The following is a 14,654-nucleotide window of genomic DNA, read 5'->3' on the forward strand; positions in this document are numbered from 1 at the left end:
ATCTTCCCCTAGATATTTAAATATTTACATGTCCCCTAGATGTTTAGATATCCTCTAGATGTTTAGATTTTGTTTTCATCTAAAATTGCTGCAATGTTAAAATCGGTGTTCTGAGAGGACTTTCCACTATTGTTTGAGTAGAACAGACATTTAGCAGGAAAAGTACAAAGAACACTAATTGAATAAAATATGTTCCTTCCTTCCTCTTGTTCTGTGAACTTGTCTATGTAAAAGAGTTGTGACAGGATGCATAATTACAAACAGGTGAACTTTCAGTAGGAGGGTGAAGAAATTTTAATGCTAGCTTAACTAATTTGCGCTTCCCAACACCATGCGAACCAAAACACAGTTATATTTCAATATTTCAATATTTACTCTTTTCAGTAGGTCGTGATGCAGTTCTCCACTCAAAAATGGATACAAAAAAAGTATATTAGTAAAAATACACACAAAAACTATATTAGGGAAAATTGCTTGCAAAAATATGTATATTATGAAAAGTGCAGACAAAAATATGTATATTAAGAGTTATGTGCACAAAAATGTGTATGTGTATGAATTTCCTTATTTAAAACATGCAGACTGATGCAGAAACAAGGCAAAATGAACTTAAGGTTGAAAAGATTAGAAAGTGAGTGACACTGAAATTGAAAGTTCTGTCCATCCCTTGCCTTTAGGCAGAGATGGTGGGCTGTAGCAGCTGAGCACCAACACTTTCTTTGCTTACTGATACTTGTAATATCTTCTGTCCATTCAACTCTGCCACACCTGAACTCCAATTCTGACTACCTCCCTTTCATACAGGGCAGGCAGGGTGCAATGTCAGAGTCCTGTCCACAGCCCAGCCGCTGAGCACAGGCACTGGGGTGGCAGGTAATCAGCTGTGGAAGGTTCTTGCAGAAGACAGCATTTGGGGGCATTATGTTGACCTTCAAAGCCCACAAGATGGCAGCCCAGTGCCTGCCTTCATAATGCTAGGTGGTACCTTCATCCTATCAGGGGAAGAAATTCCTAATACCAGATGCACCTCTGCAATATAAGTTCAGTAGAGGCAATAGATTCTGGTACTTGCTTACACTAACTGTTAAAATTCTCATTAAGCAACATGTATGTTTTATTTCCTCCATGTCATTTTAACAGAATAGCTGATTTAGTTGAAAAGGAACGCTTTCATGAAACAGCACAGCAATTACTGGAGTATTAAGATTTCCAGAATAATATTGTCTGTGTTTTCGTCCAGATCAAACATAAGAGATATTATATTGGTTTTACATATGACTGAAGCATGTAACTGAAGCAGCTTGTTCTTTTCAGAATATAATATACTCTAGAACATGTGGAACATGTATGAATTATCACTCTAGTATGCTTTTGTCAGCTTTATATTAGTGGCACTAAAGAAACCATGGTGGTGGTATCAGTACTAGATTCATTTGTCTAACGCAGAACTCTTTCTACTAGGAAAACATTAAAAAAAATACTATGCAAAGTCAGAACACAGGTGATAGTCAATTGGATATTCTGCAATTTTTGAAGTCTTTACTTGAAGAAAAGAATCAAGAAACTGATCATTTGAATGAGCAGATTGTGAGACTGGAACATAAGATAGAAACCAGCAAGGAAAATGAGGTAACAAACTGTGGCTCTATTTGTTGATTGAAATAAGCCCCTGTAAGCCTCCTTGAGTGCCATTTTTGGTAGAAAGGCAGGGTATAAATCAAATCAAATAAATAAACAATGAAAGTTGTTAATACATGGTAAAGATTTGGTATTAAAGGATTTGTTTCAAAAAATTTAGATAGACATACGTTATGTCATTTCAGACTTAACAAACACTGGTTTGTTATGAGGTCAAGCAGCCCTGTGCTTCCTCCACTTTCCACTTCTGTTCTGCTTCGACTGTAGCAAACTTTTACTGCAGTGAAGTCAGCAAACATTCAAGCCTACAGGTAGTTATCCAGCGGGGTTCAGGCTACAACAGAGGTGGTCTAATACAGGCAGAATCAGAACACAGTCAGTCAGAAAAAGAGGATCAGGCAACAGAGTGGTCGAGATAACAAGCAAGAGGTCAAACACAGTAAATCACTCAGGGACATTATGCAGTCCAGAAGCAGGGTGGTTAGGCAGTCCAAAAGGTCAGGAAACAGAGCATCAGTCACAGGGCACAGTTCAGAAGACAAGATATACAGCACAGAGGCTGGACGGACGATATTCTAATGTTGGCTGGGTTTCCAGTGAAAGCTTTTAAGCCCAAAGCCTGCTGGACCCCACCCAAAGCTCAGCTGCAGTAATCAATGCTCCTTTTCCAGAACCTTATTCCTGAGAAGCTGCTTTCTCCTGAGGAAACCTTGACTGGAGGTGAGCACTCCTTCGCAGAAGAGTCCCACTAGTCTGTCGCTTGAGGAGACGACACTTCCGGGGGTCAGGGGGTTGCTCAGCCTCTGCCTCAGAAGCAGAGTCCCCTTCTCCTGACAGGGATGGCCCTGCAACCACCTCCCCCTAGGCCTCAGGCTGTTGTGGGCCTGGTGGCAGTCCCTGGTCTGGGGTGCCATGGGCTTCTAGCTCTTCCTTTGAGGAGGACTCCTTCAGTGGGGGCATTACAACTGCCTTTGCACATGAGGGTAGGAGATAAAAAACTTCTGCTTCTACTAGCCATTCAATACTAGAAGTTTCTGCAACTGCTTTACTAGCTGTTAAATATTAGAAGGTTCCATGTAATTGTTTGAATGCCCCTAAATAGTTATGGTACTTCCAGACCACCCAAAAAGATGACGTTTGATACAGATAGAGCCAGAGACTCACTGATTACTAGAAAAGTCTGAAAATTGTACCCTTTTGCACCCAGTAGTCAACATGTGACGTGAAGTTTATCTCAGGAGCTAGCATTCCAGCACAGGCCTAGACATGGGCCTGTCATACATCAGACGAATTATCTGGTTATGGAAGCTAATTGCCTTCCAGTCTTGAATTTACTGGAAGTGACCCTTCTAGTAGCAGCCAACAATGTAGATTCTTGTAGAATTTAAGCTTCATTTATGGTTTATTTATTTTGATCCAAAGATTCTTAAGGTGGCTTACAACAGATTGTAATAATACAATACAATATAAAACACACTCAGCAGACTTTAGTCTGCTGACCTTTCAGGTCTGGAGTCATAGGGCAACTGGCAGTTGGAGCAGCAAGTTTTTTCTGGTACGGAACAGAGAAGCAAGCTTTTTGCAGCTGCTGCTCCTCTGACTGAAGGTTGAGGCCAGGCTAACCTTTCCTCTGCTGTGATGTTTCTTAGAGGTAGGAGTGCAACCTTCCACTGGCCCTTTGGCCCCATCCATTGGCTCGAGTACTGTGTGTATTTTTCTTCACTTCTCTAGGTGGGTGTTTGGGGGCAGGGGGTAGAGACAAATCTACCCATTGAATGCTTCTGTCCTTTCTGCAGAAATGTTTCTGTCTCAATTACCGTTGCTACATGTAAATGGTTTAAATCTTCCCATTGCTAGTCATATAGACTATTTCACCATGCAAATAAATTAATTTTCACTATGTCACTACAAGCTAATGCCATTTGCAATTACATATTGGAAAATGCTTGGTCTGCATAATCTAGACATGAATGGCTTGCCCACACACGTAACAGTTGCCATGTGGGGCCATTTGAAATGGCCTCCACATTGCTTCTGTGACTTGTAAACCAATCTTAAGCTTCCAAAAATAAAATTTGAGGTACTTGCTTACTGCCTCTCAGAGTATAAAGACAAGTTAATAAATGCTGCTGCCTGGAAGTTTTCTTTATCTTAGTTACATGTAATTTGCTTGATGGCAGTACCAAAATTGCTGTGTTTTCACCACAACAGTTGTTTCTTCTTTGTGGTCTCTGTGCATCTCACAGGCTCTCTGCCTGCATGGGCCTCAATTTGGGAAACTTCTATAGTTGAGGAATCTTGGCAAGAACCATTCCCACACCGTCCAAGTGTTCATGTCTCAAGAGGGTTCCTACTTATTCCCTCAATTCTCTTTCAACCGCTATTTTGTTAGCACCTTGAGGGAATTTTTCTGCATTCAGTTTATCTAAAAGCATTTTTGTGCTGAGGCTTTTATTGTCTTTGATTCTGTCTGTTTTTAACTTCTTGTTAACTTCTCTCTTTCTCTTAGTGTTACTTTCACATGTTTTTATTTCTTCGTGACCTCGGGATTGCTCGATGGGTGTAAGGCCCTCGGGGTGCCTTTTCATAAGTGGGTCCGCTGCAGGAGCAAATTACCTCCTACAGAGGGACACTCGCTTTGTCTTTTTTGCCTGGGGGAAGGGCACTTGGTCGAGTCCTGTCCACATTACCAGGTATTTTCCAAGCAGGCACCCAGATATCAGTCTGATCGGCTGCCCGCTGTCCTGTGGAGGAGAATTCTTTAGGTGGTAGATGAGCCTAAGAAAAGAATGGCTCAGGCTTCTTTTAGCCCTGTCAAGGGTGTGTCTGTCTCACCAAGGCCTATACAGGTGACGGGGTTGGAATACTGTAAGAGTTTGCCTCAAACCTCGGGACATGAGTCTCTTAGCAGACAAGACCCACCCACACCAGGGTAGTCACTGACACTTTCATTGGTGAAAAAGCTAACTAAAAAGGCCAAGGCCTCAAAATCGTCCATTTCTACTTCTTCAGTACTGAGGGAGAAAAAGAAGAAAAGTTCAAAAAAGGTGGCAGAGTTGGTACAGGACTGACCATGATCACCAAGTTTGATTGTTATTGCCACTCCTCCACCAGCGTTACGGGACCGAGCACAATCTCCAGCTTTGGTCTGATTCCCACTCCTCTACCAGTGCTGCTGTCTCCAATATCGGTGGCTGTTTCTGTTCTGACACAAGACCTGGTTCCAATCGCATCTGCGTTGGAGGGTGAGATCAGGGATGCCTCCCCAGTCAGGCCACCCCCTCTACCACCTCATCAGGACCCATATTGATTGCCTCATGCAGGACACCTCAAGACCAACCAGACTCCCATCTTCTTGATGGCATCGGTTCGGAGGGATCATGCCTCTAAACAATATGAGCAATGTCAGTGTCTATCTAGATCCCCAGTTTCTGACTGGGATAGGCACCTGGACTAGGATATGCCTTACAGGAGATCTCGAGATTGGGACATGGATCCCACTGACCCATATCGTCATTACCACTACCTTCGCAGAGACTCCTACAGTTGTGAGCCTCATTGATAATGACAACCACTTTCAGCCATGGTGTCGAGACTATGGGATGATGAAAGCACATTCCTCATGTCCCCTCCACTTATTGTTGAGGGGACATGTTGCCCCAGGCAACAGCTACCCGAATGTTGCCACCAAATACAGGTTGAAAACTCCCCACCCAACTTCAACTTCTTATCCCCGCCCAAATGTAACTTCCCAGCAACATCCAACAACAAAGTTCTTGTTGCTGCTGTCTCTTCTGAGTAGCAACTGCCGTTGCAAGCCCCACCAATTCACCACTTGACTGAAAGCCCTGGTGACGTCTCCTCACCTCACTTCAGGAGCCATGTGACCAGAGGGCAGTTCCTCCAGGCGCATCTCTGCTATCGGGTACCAACACGTATCAATCAGACTCGATGTCTCAGTGGTTACTACACCCATCTATCTCCTCTCTGGATGCTGCAGTGTGTTCCCATGACGCCATCTCTCAGTCGGAGGATTTGGGGCAGTTCTCAGACCAGGTCATGTGTATGGTGCAACCATTAGGACTTGAAATGCAACAGCCGGTCTCTACTGTTCAAGACCGGTGTTTGACACTGTCAATATTGAACTTTCTCGGCCTGTGGTAATTCCCCTCCTTCCTGCTCTACTCCATGCTGTTAAACAGTTGTGGAAGCCTCCCTCTACTATGCCTTCCATGTCTAAGTGATTTGAGGGGATGTAGCAATTTAATGTCGAGGAAAACAACACAGATTCTCTTTTTACTCATCCTGCCCCGAATTCAATAGTTGTTGAGGCCCTGCAGAAACTACACTTTTCGCCTGTTGATAAGGAGTGTTGCCTTCTGGATTTACTGGGTTAGGTGGCTCTATTCCTCTGCTTTGGACATCAAGTTATTCAGTTACCAAGCACCTATGTTGGGATAGCAGCTATTCCTCTGGGAGAAGGTTGGTTGTCTCTTTGATCATCTCCCTGATGATAAAAAAAATCTCACCAGGGTTTTTCAAAGTGAGGCCATGTGACTGTCCCGACAGCAGATAAACATTTGTTGACATCAAGTGGACTGTGGATCGTAGTGGATACAATTGCTCTGTGATCCCACACCTGGCTGAGGCCTGCGGGACTTTCCCAGGAGGCTCAGTCGTAAATCGAGGATTTACCATTTCATGGTCAAGGCCTCTTTAATTCTGAAACTGATGAAGTGATGGGCTCGGTCCAACAGGTGCGGACCATAGAACGACGAGTGGGATTCAGTAAGCCACCTTCCTCAAAACAGAGACATTGATTCTGATCACCCAGGATACAGTACTCTTACCAACAATCTGGTTCTGCTCAACTGCCTCACCAACAGGCTCTGGTACCAAGGAAACAGTATTCCTCTTCAAAGTTCAGGAGTTTCACCAGAAGGGTGACAGAGGCAAGAAGCATTGCCTTTGACTTACCCTCTTCTTCCTTTGCTCATCTTCAGAACTCTCCTGTCCTCTTCCCTGCTCGCCTGGATCACCAACACACTGGACTCCTGGGTCCTCTCTATCATCCAGAGGGATTACAGGGTCATGTTCAGTGCCTTCCCTCCGCTTGGGACTGTCTGGATAACAGATCCATTGCTGGTTCTTTGCAAAGAAGTACAGAAACTCTTGGTGAAGGGCTCCATCAAACCTGTCCCACCTTGTCATCTCAATGATGGGTTCTATTCCCTGTACTGAAGAGAGATGGGGGTCTCCATCTGATCCTGGACCTTTGGGAGGTCAGAATTTACATCACACCCAGGAAGTTCTGCATGGTCTCCCTATCATCTGTCCTTCCTCTGCTGTCCAGGGCAGACTGGTTCACAAATCATAAAATACACACAACAAACTTCCATTGAAATCTAACACCATAACTGGAAAACATTTCTTGCATGGTGAGGCATGATGGAGCAGATTCAGCAATCGTATTGCTCCTCTGCCTGCATGATCAGGGCCCATCAAGATCGGGGAAGGGCATGCTCACACATGCAAAGAGTTTTAGGCCACTGCTTTTGCATTGTCCACTCCACGCTGCGTGAGTTCTGGCAGAGGGAAGTCCAAAAGTCATGGATCAAACTCAACCTGCCATACACTGAGCTGACTACAAACACACAATCCATAGCAATGAGAGTTCAAGGCTATGAAAAGCCTCACGATACTTTCCATAGCAAGTCTCTGACAATCCAGAGTTCTAGTCCATGTGCAGTATCTCTAAAAAGCCCAAATGATGATGGATCCAAACAGAGGAAGTTTTGGGCAATGAAGATGGGATGTTTCCAGCAAAGGCTCCCCGCCTCTGCATCAGTTCAAAAGGGGAAGGTGTGATTCTACACCCCTTCCAGATCCCTTGACAGACAAAGCTTCTGACTAAACAGAACGGCACAGCTCAGCTCTGCAGCTATGATGCTCCAACTTGGGCAACCTTTCTCTAAATCTTACTCCACTTCTGTCAGGTTCTCACCAGACATCTTCCAGCCTCCCTCTCCCTCTCTAGGCTAAACTAGCGGCGGCTAGACTCCCCCTGGCTCCGCTCTGACATTCTAAAAACTGAATAGGCCTAAACTCTTCTAGGCTACTTCTAATCAAATCATGGCTGTAACTCACAAGGCCTTACTGCATTACTGATGCTGGGAAGGAAAGGAAAGGTTCCTCCTGTGCAAGCACTGGGTCATTACTGACCCCTAGAGGGATTCCTGCTTACGCTGGCGTTTTCATGGCAGTCTATAGCGGGGTGATTTGTCATTGCCTTCCCCAGTCATGACTACCTTTCCCCCAGCAAGCTGGGTACTCATTTTACCAACCTCGGAAGGATGGAGGGCTGAGTCGACCTGAGCTGGCTACCTGAGACCCAGCTTCCACTGGGATCGAACTCAGGACATGGGGAGAGTTTCGGTTGCAATACTGCCGCCTACCACTCTGCGCCACACGAGGCTCTCGGATGCTGGGCCTGTAACATAAATCTTTGCTCTCATTACACTTCTTTCACTCTAAAAGTTTCCTCCCCTCCCCTCACACTGTCTCGGCTTAGTTGCTCGGAGATTGCTGAGGGGAAGCGACTGTGTAAACTAGGGAGAGTGTAAACACATGGCCAGTGCATCTAAACTTTCAATGGGTCTACTTAGAAATCTAAATCTAAGCTATTTCAAACACATTAAAAACAACAAAACTATTTCTTTTGCAAGGGGAAATGGAGAGATTGGCTATGCTCCCCCACCCTTCTGCAAAAGTACACTTACAGTTAGAGGGCAGTTTTAAACTGCACGGCTCTTACAACAATAGAACAACAATTGTGCTTTTAAACACTTCTTAAACAACGAGTAAGCTTTTGGGGCTATCAATCACTAGACAGGCTAACTAGGGATTCATAACATGACACCCCCCTCTCTTCTTCTTCCTCAACTTGGCACATGAAAGCAAAGTGCCAAAAACTCAGGATGCCACAGGATGATGGGGGGGTCGCCTTATACTTGCATTCTTTACACAGCCGTCAATCTTCTTTGGGAGACGGTGGCAGGGTGATTTGCAGGGCTTCAAAGACAAACTTCCACAGTTTGTATTTGTAAATCCCAAGCTCGAAACAGGACACGATGGAGTAAACGGCAGCCAAATCTTTGCCTTGTCAGAGGCGACAAACAACTTAAGTCAGTTTTTCTGCTGGTTTCTCAAACAGTCTTAGTTTGCAATTGCAACGTCACTGACGGCATCAGCCAGCCGGCTACACAGATCTCACTGTTTTTGAAGACAGCAACTCCAATATCATCTTCTCAATCAGGTTGGGTCTCCCAGCTTACACAGTTTCTTGCAGCTTGCAGGACCATGGCAGTAGTGCGGTTTTGGCTTGGCCAGGAACATGCTGTCTGGTTTCTTGATCTCTTCAGCGCACACACTCAGCCAGTCCAACACTGGACACTCAAATCAGTGAGATTTCTTCATTGCAGGGAATCCCACGGCAAAAGCTTAATGGTTACATTCTTCAAAAGTCATATAGCTGATGGTCAGTAGCTGTAGGCTCTATGCAATTCTAGAACAGTTCAAAGCCAGACACTGTTACCTTGACAGAGATCTTCAACGTGGTCTCTCCGCTTTATTCTGCCTTGGGTCCGTCCTCTGGCGCACTTGCCGGTCTAAGAGGGCCCGTGCCCGTGCTCTTGGGGCTGATTCTTCACTTTTACTCTGTTCTGCGTCTTCATCTTTTGGGTCTTCATCTTCAGTTTCCACTTCTTAGGGAGTTCATCCCAATCAGGCGAGATGATGAGGTGGCTCACCTCGGAACGCTGTGGGCAATTCTTTCGAGCTTGGCGTATCAGTCTAATGGCTACTCCTTCGGCTTCATGCTCCCATGCCTCATTAGAAACCAGGCTGTCCTGCAACATTTCTCTAATTAACAGCTTCAGATCTTGCTCTTTTCTCAGCTCGTCCTTGGACTGTTCTGCTGTTTCCTCTCTCCATTCCAACTCCTTTTGCCCAACAGTTCCTAAAGCTGTCAGCAATAACAATGCTAGAGGTCCTGCATGCTGCTTCTCTTCAGTTGACCACTCCAGCTGCAGAGATTCTAATGCAGTTTTCAGGCCCACTGGGGTGCAGTCCTCCTCGACCTCTGGCCATGCAATCGGGCCACTCAAGACCACCAATTGCTTTGTGGCTGGACCCCACAGACCCTCCTGTGGCCAGCCTGGGAGTTAGTTTAACATGCCGAACCCCCAATCTTCCTTCCCTTTGAATCTGAACATAGCAGTATTTTTGGCACCCTGCTTGCTGCGCCAAATGTGTTGCCACGGCTGTAGGCTCTGAACTTGTAATTTAGAGGTGCCAAGATAGTGATACATCAGACTCAAAGGTTTACTTACAAGGAGTACTTTCTTGGGTAACTTACAGCACACAGGCGTACCCAATGGTTGGATCAGACAGCTTCTCTGAATCACGAGCCATTGGGTCAAATGGGTTTTATACAATACATGTCAGCAATGAGGCAGCATGACACTAGCAAGTACCCCTAGCATTCATTCTCAGCATAGGCTAAAAGTTTTTGGTTATCAAGCACAGCAACCTGTAAACAGACTTTGCTTTCCAGGCTCATCAGAGATAAAGACTCTCCTCATTAGCAAGGAATGCACCAAGAAGGCTGTTATTGGCCTTTTGACTCATCTGCACATGCTCAGAGTCTTCACCCAGTCATTAGGGAAGTCCTCAGGTCGGAGTTCCATATAGAGCTGACATTGGGCTAAGAAGCTGGGAAATAGGGCTCAGTCTCCTGAAAACATAGCTGGACGACTTACTAGATACTTTCCCCATGGGGGGACAGGGATTGCTGCAGTAGTGGGAACTTCCCTTGGTGTATCACCATTTTTGGATATCCACATAGCAGCTTGAACTGGTGCAGCATCCATCCGTCAGGGGTTGTCAGGGGGTCGCAGCAAGATGTCCTGTTCCAGCCTGAGTAGAAGCCTACGGGGTTCAATACCGGGCAGCAAGAGGCAGGGCAGCAAGGAGTCAAGGCAGGAGTTGCAGCACCCAGGAGAGCTCCTAATGAGCAACTTGCTCCAACAAACTCTGAGGCCAGACTGAAGCCTTTTACGCTACAGTCCCAGACTCGACCTTTTCCTTCAGAACGGAAGCCTTAAAGGGACAGGCCCCTGGCTTGTAGCCTAGCACTCCTCCGTCTCTCCAAGAGTTTGTGCCTGGCACACTGCTGGAGTTGGTGTATAGGCTCCCTGGAATGTGGGGCCCTTGTAGATGAGGGTTCTGGTCTGGTGCTGGGGCTAGGCTCGGGGGTCTCTGGAGGCTTGGGCTCAGGGGACTCTGGCAGTTCTGCAGTGGTGCTCACACCTGGAGCCTCCCGTTGGCACCACTGGAACTTCATCTTCAGAGTCCATGTCACTGCTGGACTCCTGGGTCATGACACCCCCACACATTCGGTATCAATATGAGGACTAGTGAGATCCTCGAGAGTTTTGTTCAGAATGCACTCGCTGTCTTGGGGCCCCTCCCCTTCGGTACAGTCAGGCACCAGAGGCAGCACTGCTGAAGCCACCAGTGTGGGATCCCTTCTTCTCTCCACTGCCAGTCCCTCCTCAATCCTCTTCATTGAGGGACCGACCATCTTCAGGGGGCAGGTTTCCTTCAGCTGCTACTAAGTCTACACTTTTGACTAGCGCACTTCCTCCTCCTCCAGCCTCACCATGGTCTCTCTTGAAAGAGACAGTAGCTCATGGAGAAGTAACTTCTCTGCAATCTATGGAGGACTATCAATCAGACTCTTCAGTTTTCTTCAGTTCCACCTTCCATATCATAACTGGATGTTATTGTGGGTGTGCATGAGGGTGTTTCACCTTCGGAGGGTCTTTTTCATTTTGTTGATCAAATTTTGAGAATGGCATAATTGTTGGGATTACCCAACAACTTGCTGAGAAGTTGCAAGACCCGGTTTTCAATGTTATATACACTGAATCCTCGGCACCGGTATCTATCCCATTTCTGCATTACTTCAAATGGTTAAGGAATCATGGAAGGCTCCTTCATCCATGGCTCTTACACTGAAGAGACTGGAATCCCTGTACAAAGTGCAGGAGAAGGATGAGGGTTTTTTGTTCATTCACCCCCATCCTAATTCAATTATTATAGAATCTTGACAAGGAAAATCTCAGAAGGTACATGCTTCACCAGCTCATAAGGAAGGGCGTTGTTTGGATTTGTTCGGCAGGAGAATCTATTCTTCTGCTTCCCTGGGACTTAGAGTGGCCAACTGTCAAGCCATGATGTCTCAATACCAACTTTTCTTGTTGGAAAAAATTGGGTCACTTTGTAATTACCTTCTGGATGACCAACATGAGTGGGCAAGAATTTTTCAGTCTGAGGCACTAAAATTATTGCACCAACAAATTAACACCATGTGTCACCAAGCGGATTGTGATGCGAAGGTGATGGTTGATGGAGTAGCTCTTCAGCGACATGCTTGGCTTATGTCAGTAGGTTTAACTCTGGAAGTGAGATCCCGTACCGGGGATCTCCCTTTTGATGGAGAGGGCCTCTTCAACCCCAGAACTGATGAGGTGATGGACGCTATACAAGAGGCAAAGAACACAGCCAAAAAGATGGGGATGTCGCAACAATACCAGCACGCATCTTACCAACAAAGAAAATGGTTCCAACAACAACCATTCTGTCAGCACTGTCAGTAACAAGATCAGATGCCCAGGTTTGCCCAGCACTCACAAAGAAAGCAGCAGCCAAGTTGTTTCTGCCAATCTTGCCCTAAAAGGGACAACTCCTCCAAATAGAGGCTTTGACTTGGTTCCACACCAACTTCACTGCAATTTAGTCCTCCCAGTTTTTGGCTCCCTCCTTTCTCACTTTCTATCTGCTTGGATGGCTATAACTTCAGATGCGTGGGTCCTTGACATTGTCCAATTGGATACCAGATAGAATTCGAAGTCCTCCCTCCCCTTGGTACCATGAAGGTGACAGCACCCTCAAAAATTTTGCACGATGAGATGAATGCACTTCTCAAAAAGTGCGCCATCTGAACAGTCCTTCCATACAGGATAATGGATGGGTTTTTTTCACGATATTTAACAGTACCAAAGAGGAATAGGGGTCTTGGACCCATCTTGGATCTCAGAAATCTCCATCAGTTCATAATTGTCAGGGTGGACACTGAGCCCATGGAGTCCCAGAGTAGTTCTGATTCTGAGGAAGAGCAGTCGCTCCTGGGAGAGGAGCGCGCTCCTCTTTCCCAGGGCCAACAGCTGACGGAGATTCCTCCCACCAGCATTCCTAGCTTAGAAAGCAGTCCAGGGAGTGACCGAGCGCAGATAGCAGACTTGGTGGATGTGCGACACCGACGCAGAGAGCGGCACCAGATGGAGGGTGCGGAAAGGAGGCGTAGTGCCCGGTTGGCGCGCAAACAACGGCTGCGCCCAGAGGATCCAAGGGAAAAGGGGAGGGACTCTCCCTAGTCCTTAAGTTCAGGGGTCTGCCAGTAATTCCCTTTCAAACGGGGACCAACTGTTCCAAATTAGGGCATAGGTACTGTGCTGCTCAGATCTAGTTGCAAACGGTATAGTTGTTAAGTTGTAAAAGAAGAATAGAGCTTTGAAAGGAATCCCTTTGTCTGTGTCTGGACTTGGCTACTGGATTAGACTGAGAGAGGCCTCCAAGGAGCCCTTGACAATAATCACAAGGAGGCTTCGGATGACCACGTTAGCCACTATTATGCCTCTCCTCAGTCAAGGCGCCTGGTTCACAGTGGTGGATCTCAAAGATGCATACTTCCACATTGCCATCAGGGAAGACTACCAGAAGTATCTCTGTTTTATTATATGAAGGGACATGTTCTTATTCACGGTGCTCCCTTTCAGATTGGCCACAGCATTGCAGGTTTTTACGAAGTGTGTGGCTGTCGTTTGTGCATACCTCTGCACTCAAGGAATTGAGGTGTATCCATATCTAGACGACTGGCTAAATGTGGCATTATCCCAGTGTCATCTTCTTCAGGCTCTGTAGTTGATCACCGACCTTCTGAATGCGTTGGGTCTAATAATCAACTAGGAGAACTCTTGTCTAGAACTCACTCAAAGGATACCGTTCATTGGTGCAATTCTGGACTCTATGATGGCAAGGGCTTACCTACCGTCTGACAGATTGAACACGCTGGTTGACTTAGCTGCAAAACTTTTTCAGAATCATACAACAACAGCGTTCAACATACAGTGGCTTCTCAGACTGGTGTTGTCAACAGTGTATGTGGTCGCTTGCACGAGGCTCCGGATGAGGTGTCTTCAGAGTTGGTTTCTAAAGTAATTCAATTCGTCCACCCATGCCTGTTGAGTGCAACTAACAATTCTCAGTGTGGTTGCAGGCAGTTTGGTGTGGTGGATGCAGCCACACAGTCTGGTGCAGGGCAAGCCCTTCTCACCTCCAATGCCTTCAAGTGTTTTGGTGACCGATGCTTCGTATCTCAAGTAGGGAGCCCATTGCGACTCTGTACAGACTCAAGGCATATGGCAGGACAGTGACAACCTCTACACATCAATGCTTTGGAACTTTTGGCGGTGAAGAAGGCGCTAAAGTGTTTCAAGACTCAGCTTGCGCACAGACATATTCAGGTGCTCACGGACAGCACAGTGGTGCTTTGGTACCTGAACAAACAAGGGGGTACTCGTTCTGCCACTCTGGTGAAAATGACGGTTGACTAATTGGGTTGGGCGCTTGCAAGGGACATTATACTAACAGCCCTCCACATTCCAGGCAAGGACAATATCTTGGCAGACTCTTTGAGTTGGACCCCACATGTATCCCACGAGTGGCAAAAGGCAGTCTTCACTCAGTCTTGTATTTCGGAGATGGGTCACGCTGACAATAGATTTATTTGCTACCACTCAGAGTGCAATTTGTTGCAATTATTGTTCCAGAGGAGGACTAGGCAGGAGGTTGCTGGGGGATGTCTTTCAACTCCATTGGACAGGGAGCCTTTT

The 14,654-nt window shown here is 46.2% G+C and overlaps 1 protein-coding gene across 19 annotated transcripts in view; it reads left to right on the top strand.

The window, feature by feature from the left end:
• Nucleotides 1-14,654, top strand: part of PCNT (pericentrin) — a 278,152-nt gene that overhangs the window by 179,493 nt on the left and 84,005 nt on the right. For all 19 annotated transcript variants that reach the window (XM_084820798.1, XM_084820789.1, XM_084820783.1 and 16 more), the window contains one exon: nucleotides 1,462-1,629. In XM_084820798.1, the coding sequence (XP_084676924.1) occupies nucleotides 1,462-1,629 (168 nt within the window). The remainder of the gene's footprint in view (nucleotides 1-1,461; nucleotides 1,630-14,654) is intronic.

Source organism: Heloderma suspectum, chromosome 1 (assembly GCF_057233095.1).
Source record: "Heloderma suspectum isolate Gila_16-S chromosome 1, 16-S_ref, whole genome shotgun sequence".
Lineage (NCBI taxonomy): Eukaryota > Metazoa > Chordata > Lepidosauria > Squamata > Helodermatidae > Heloderma > Heloderma suspectum.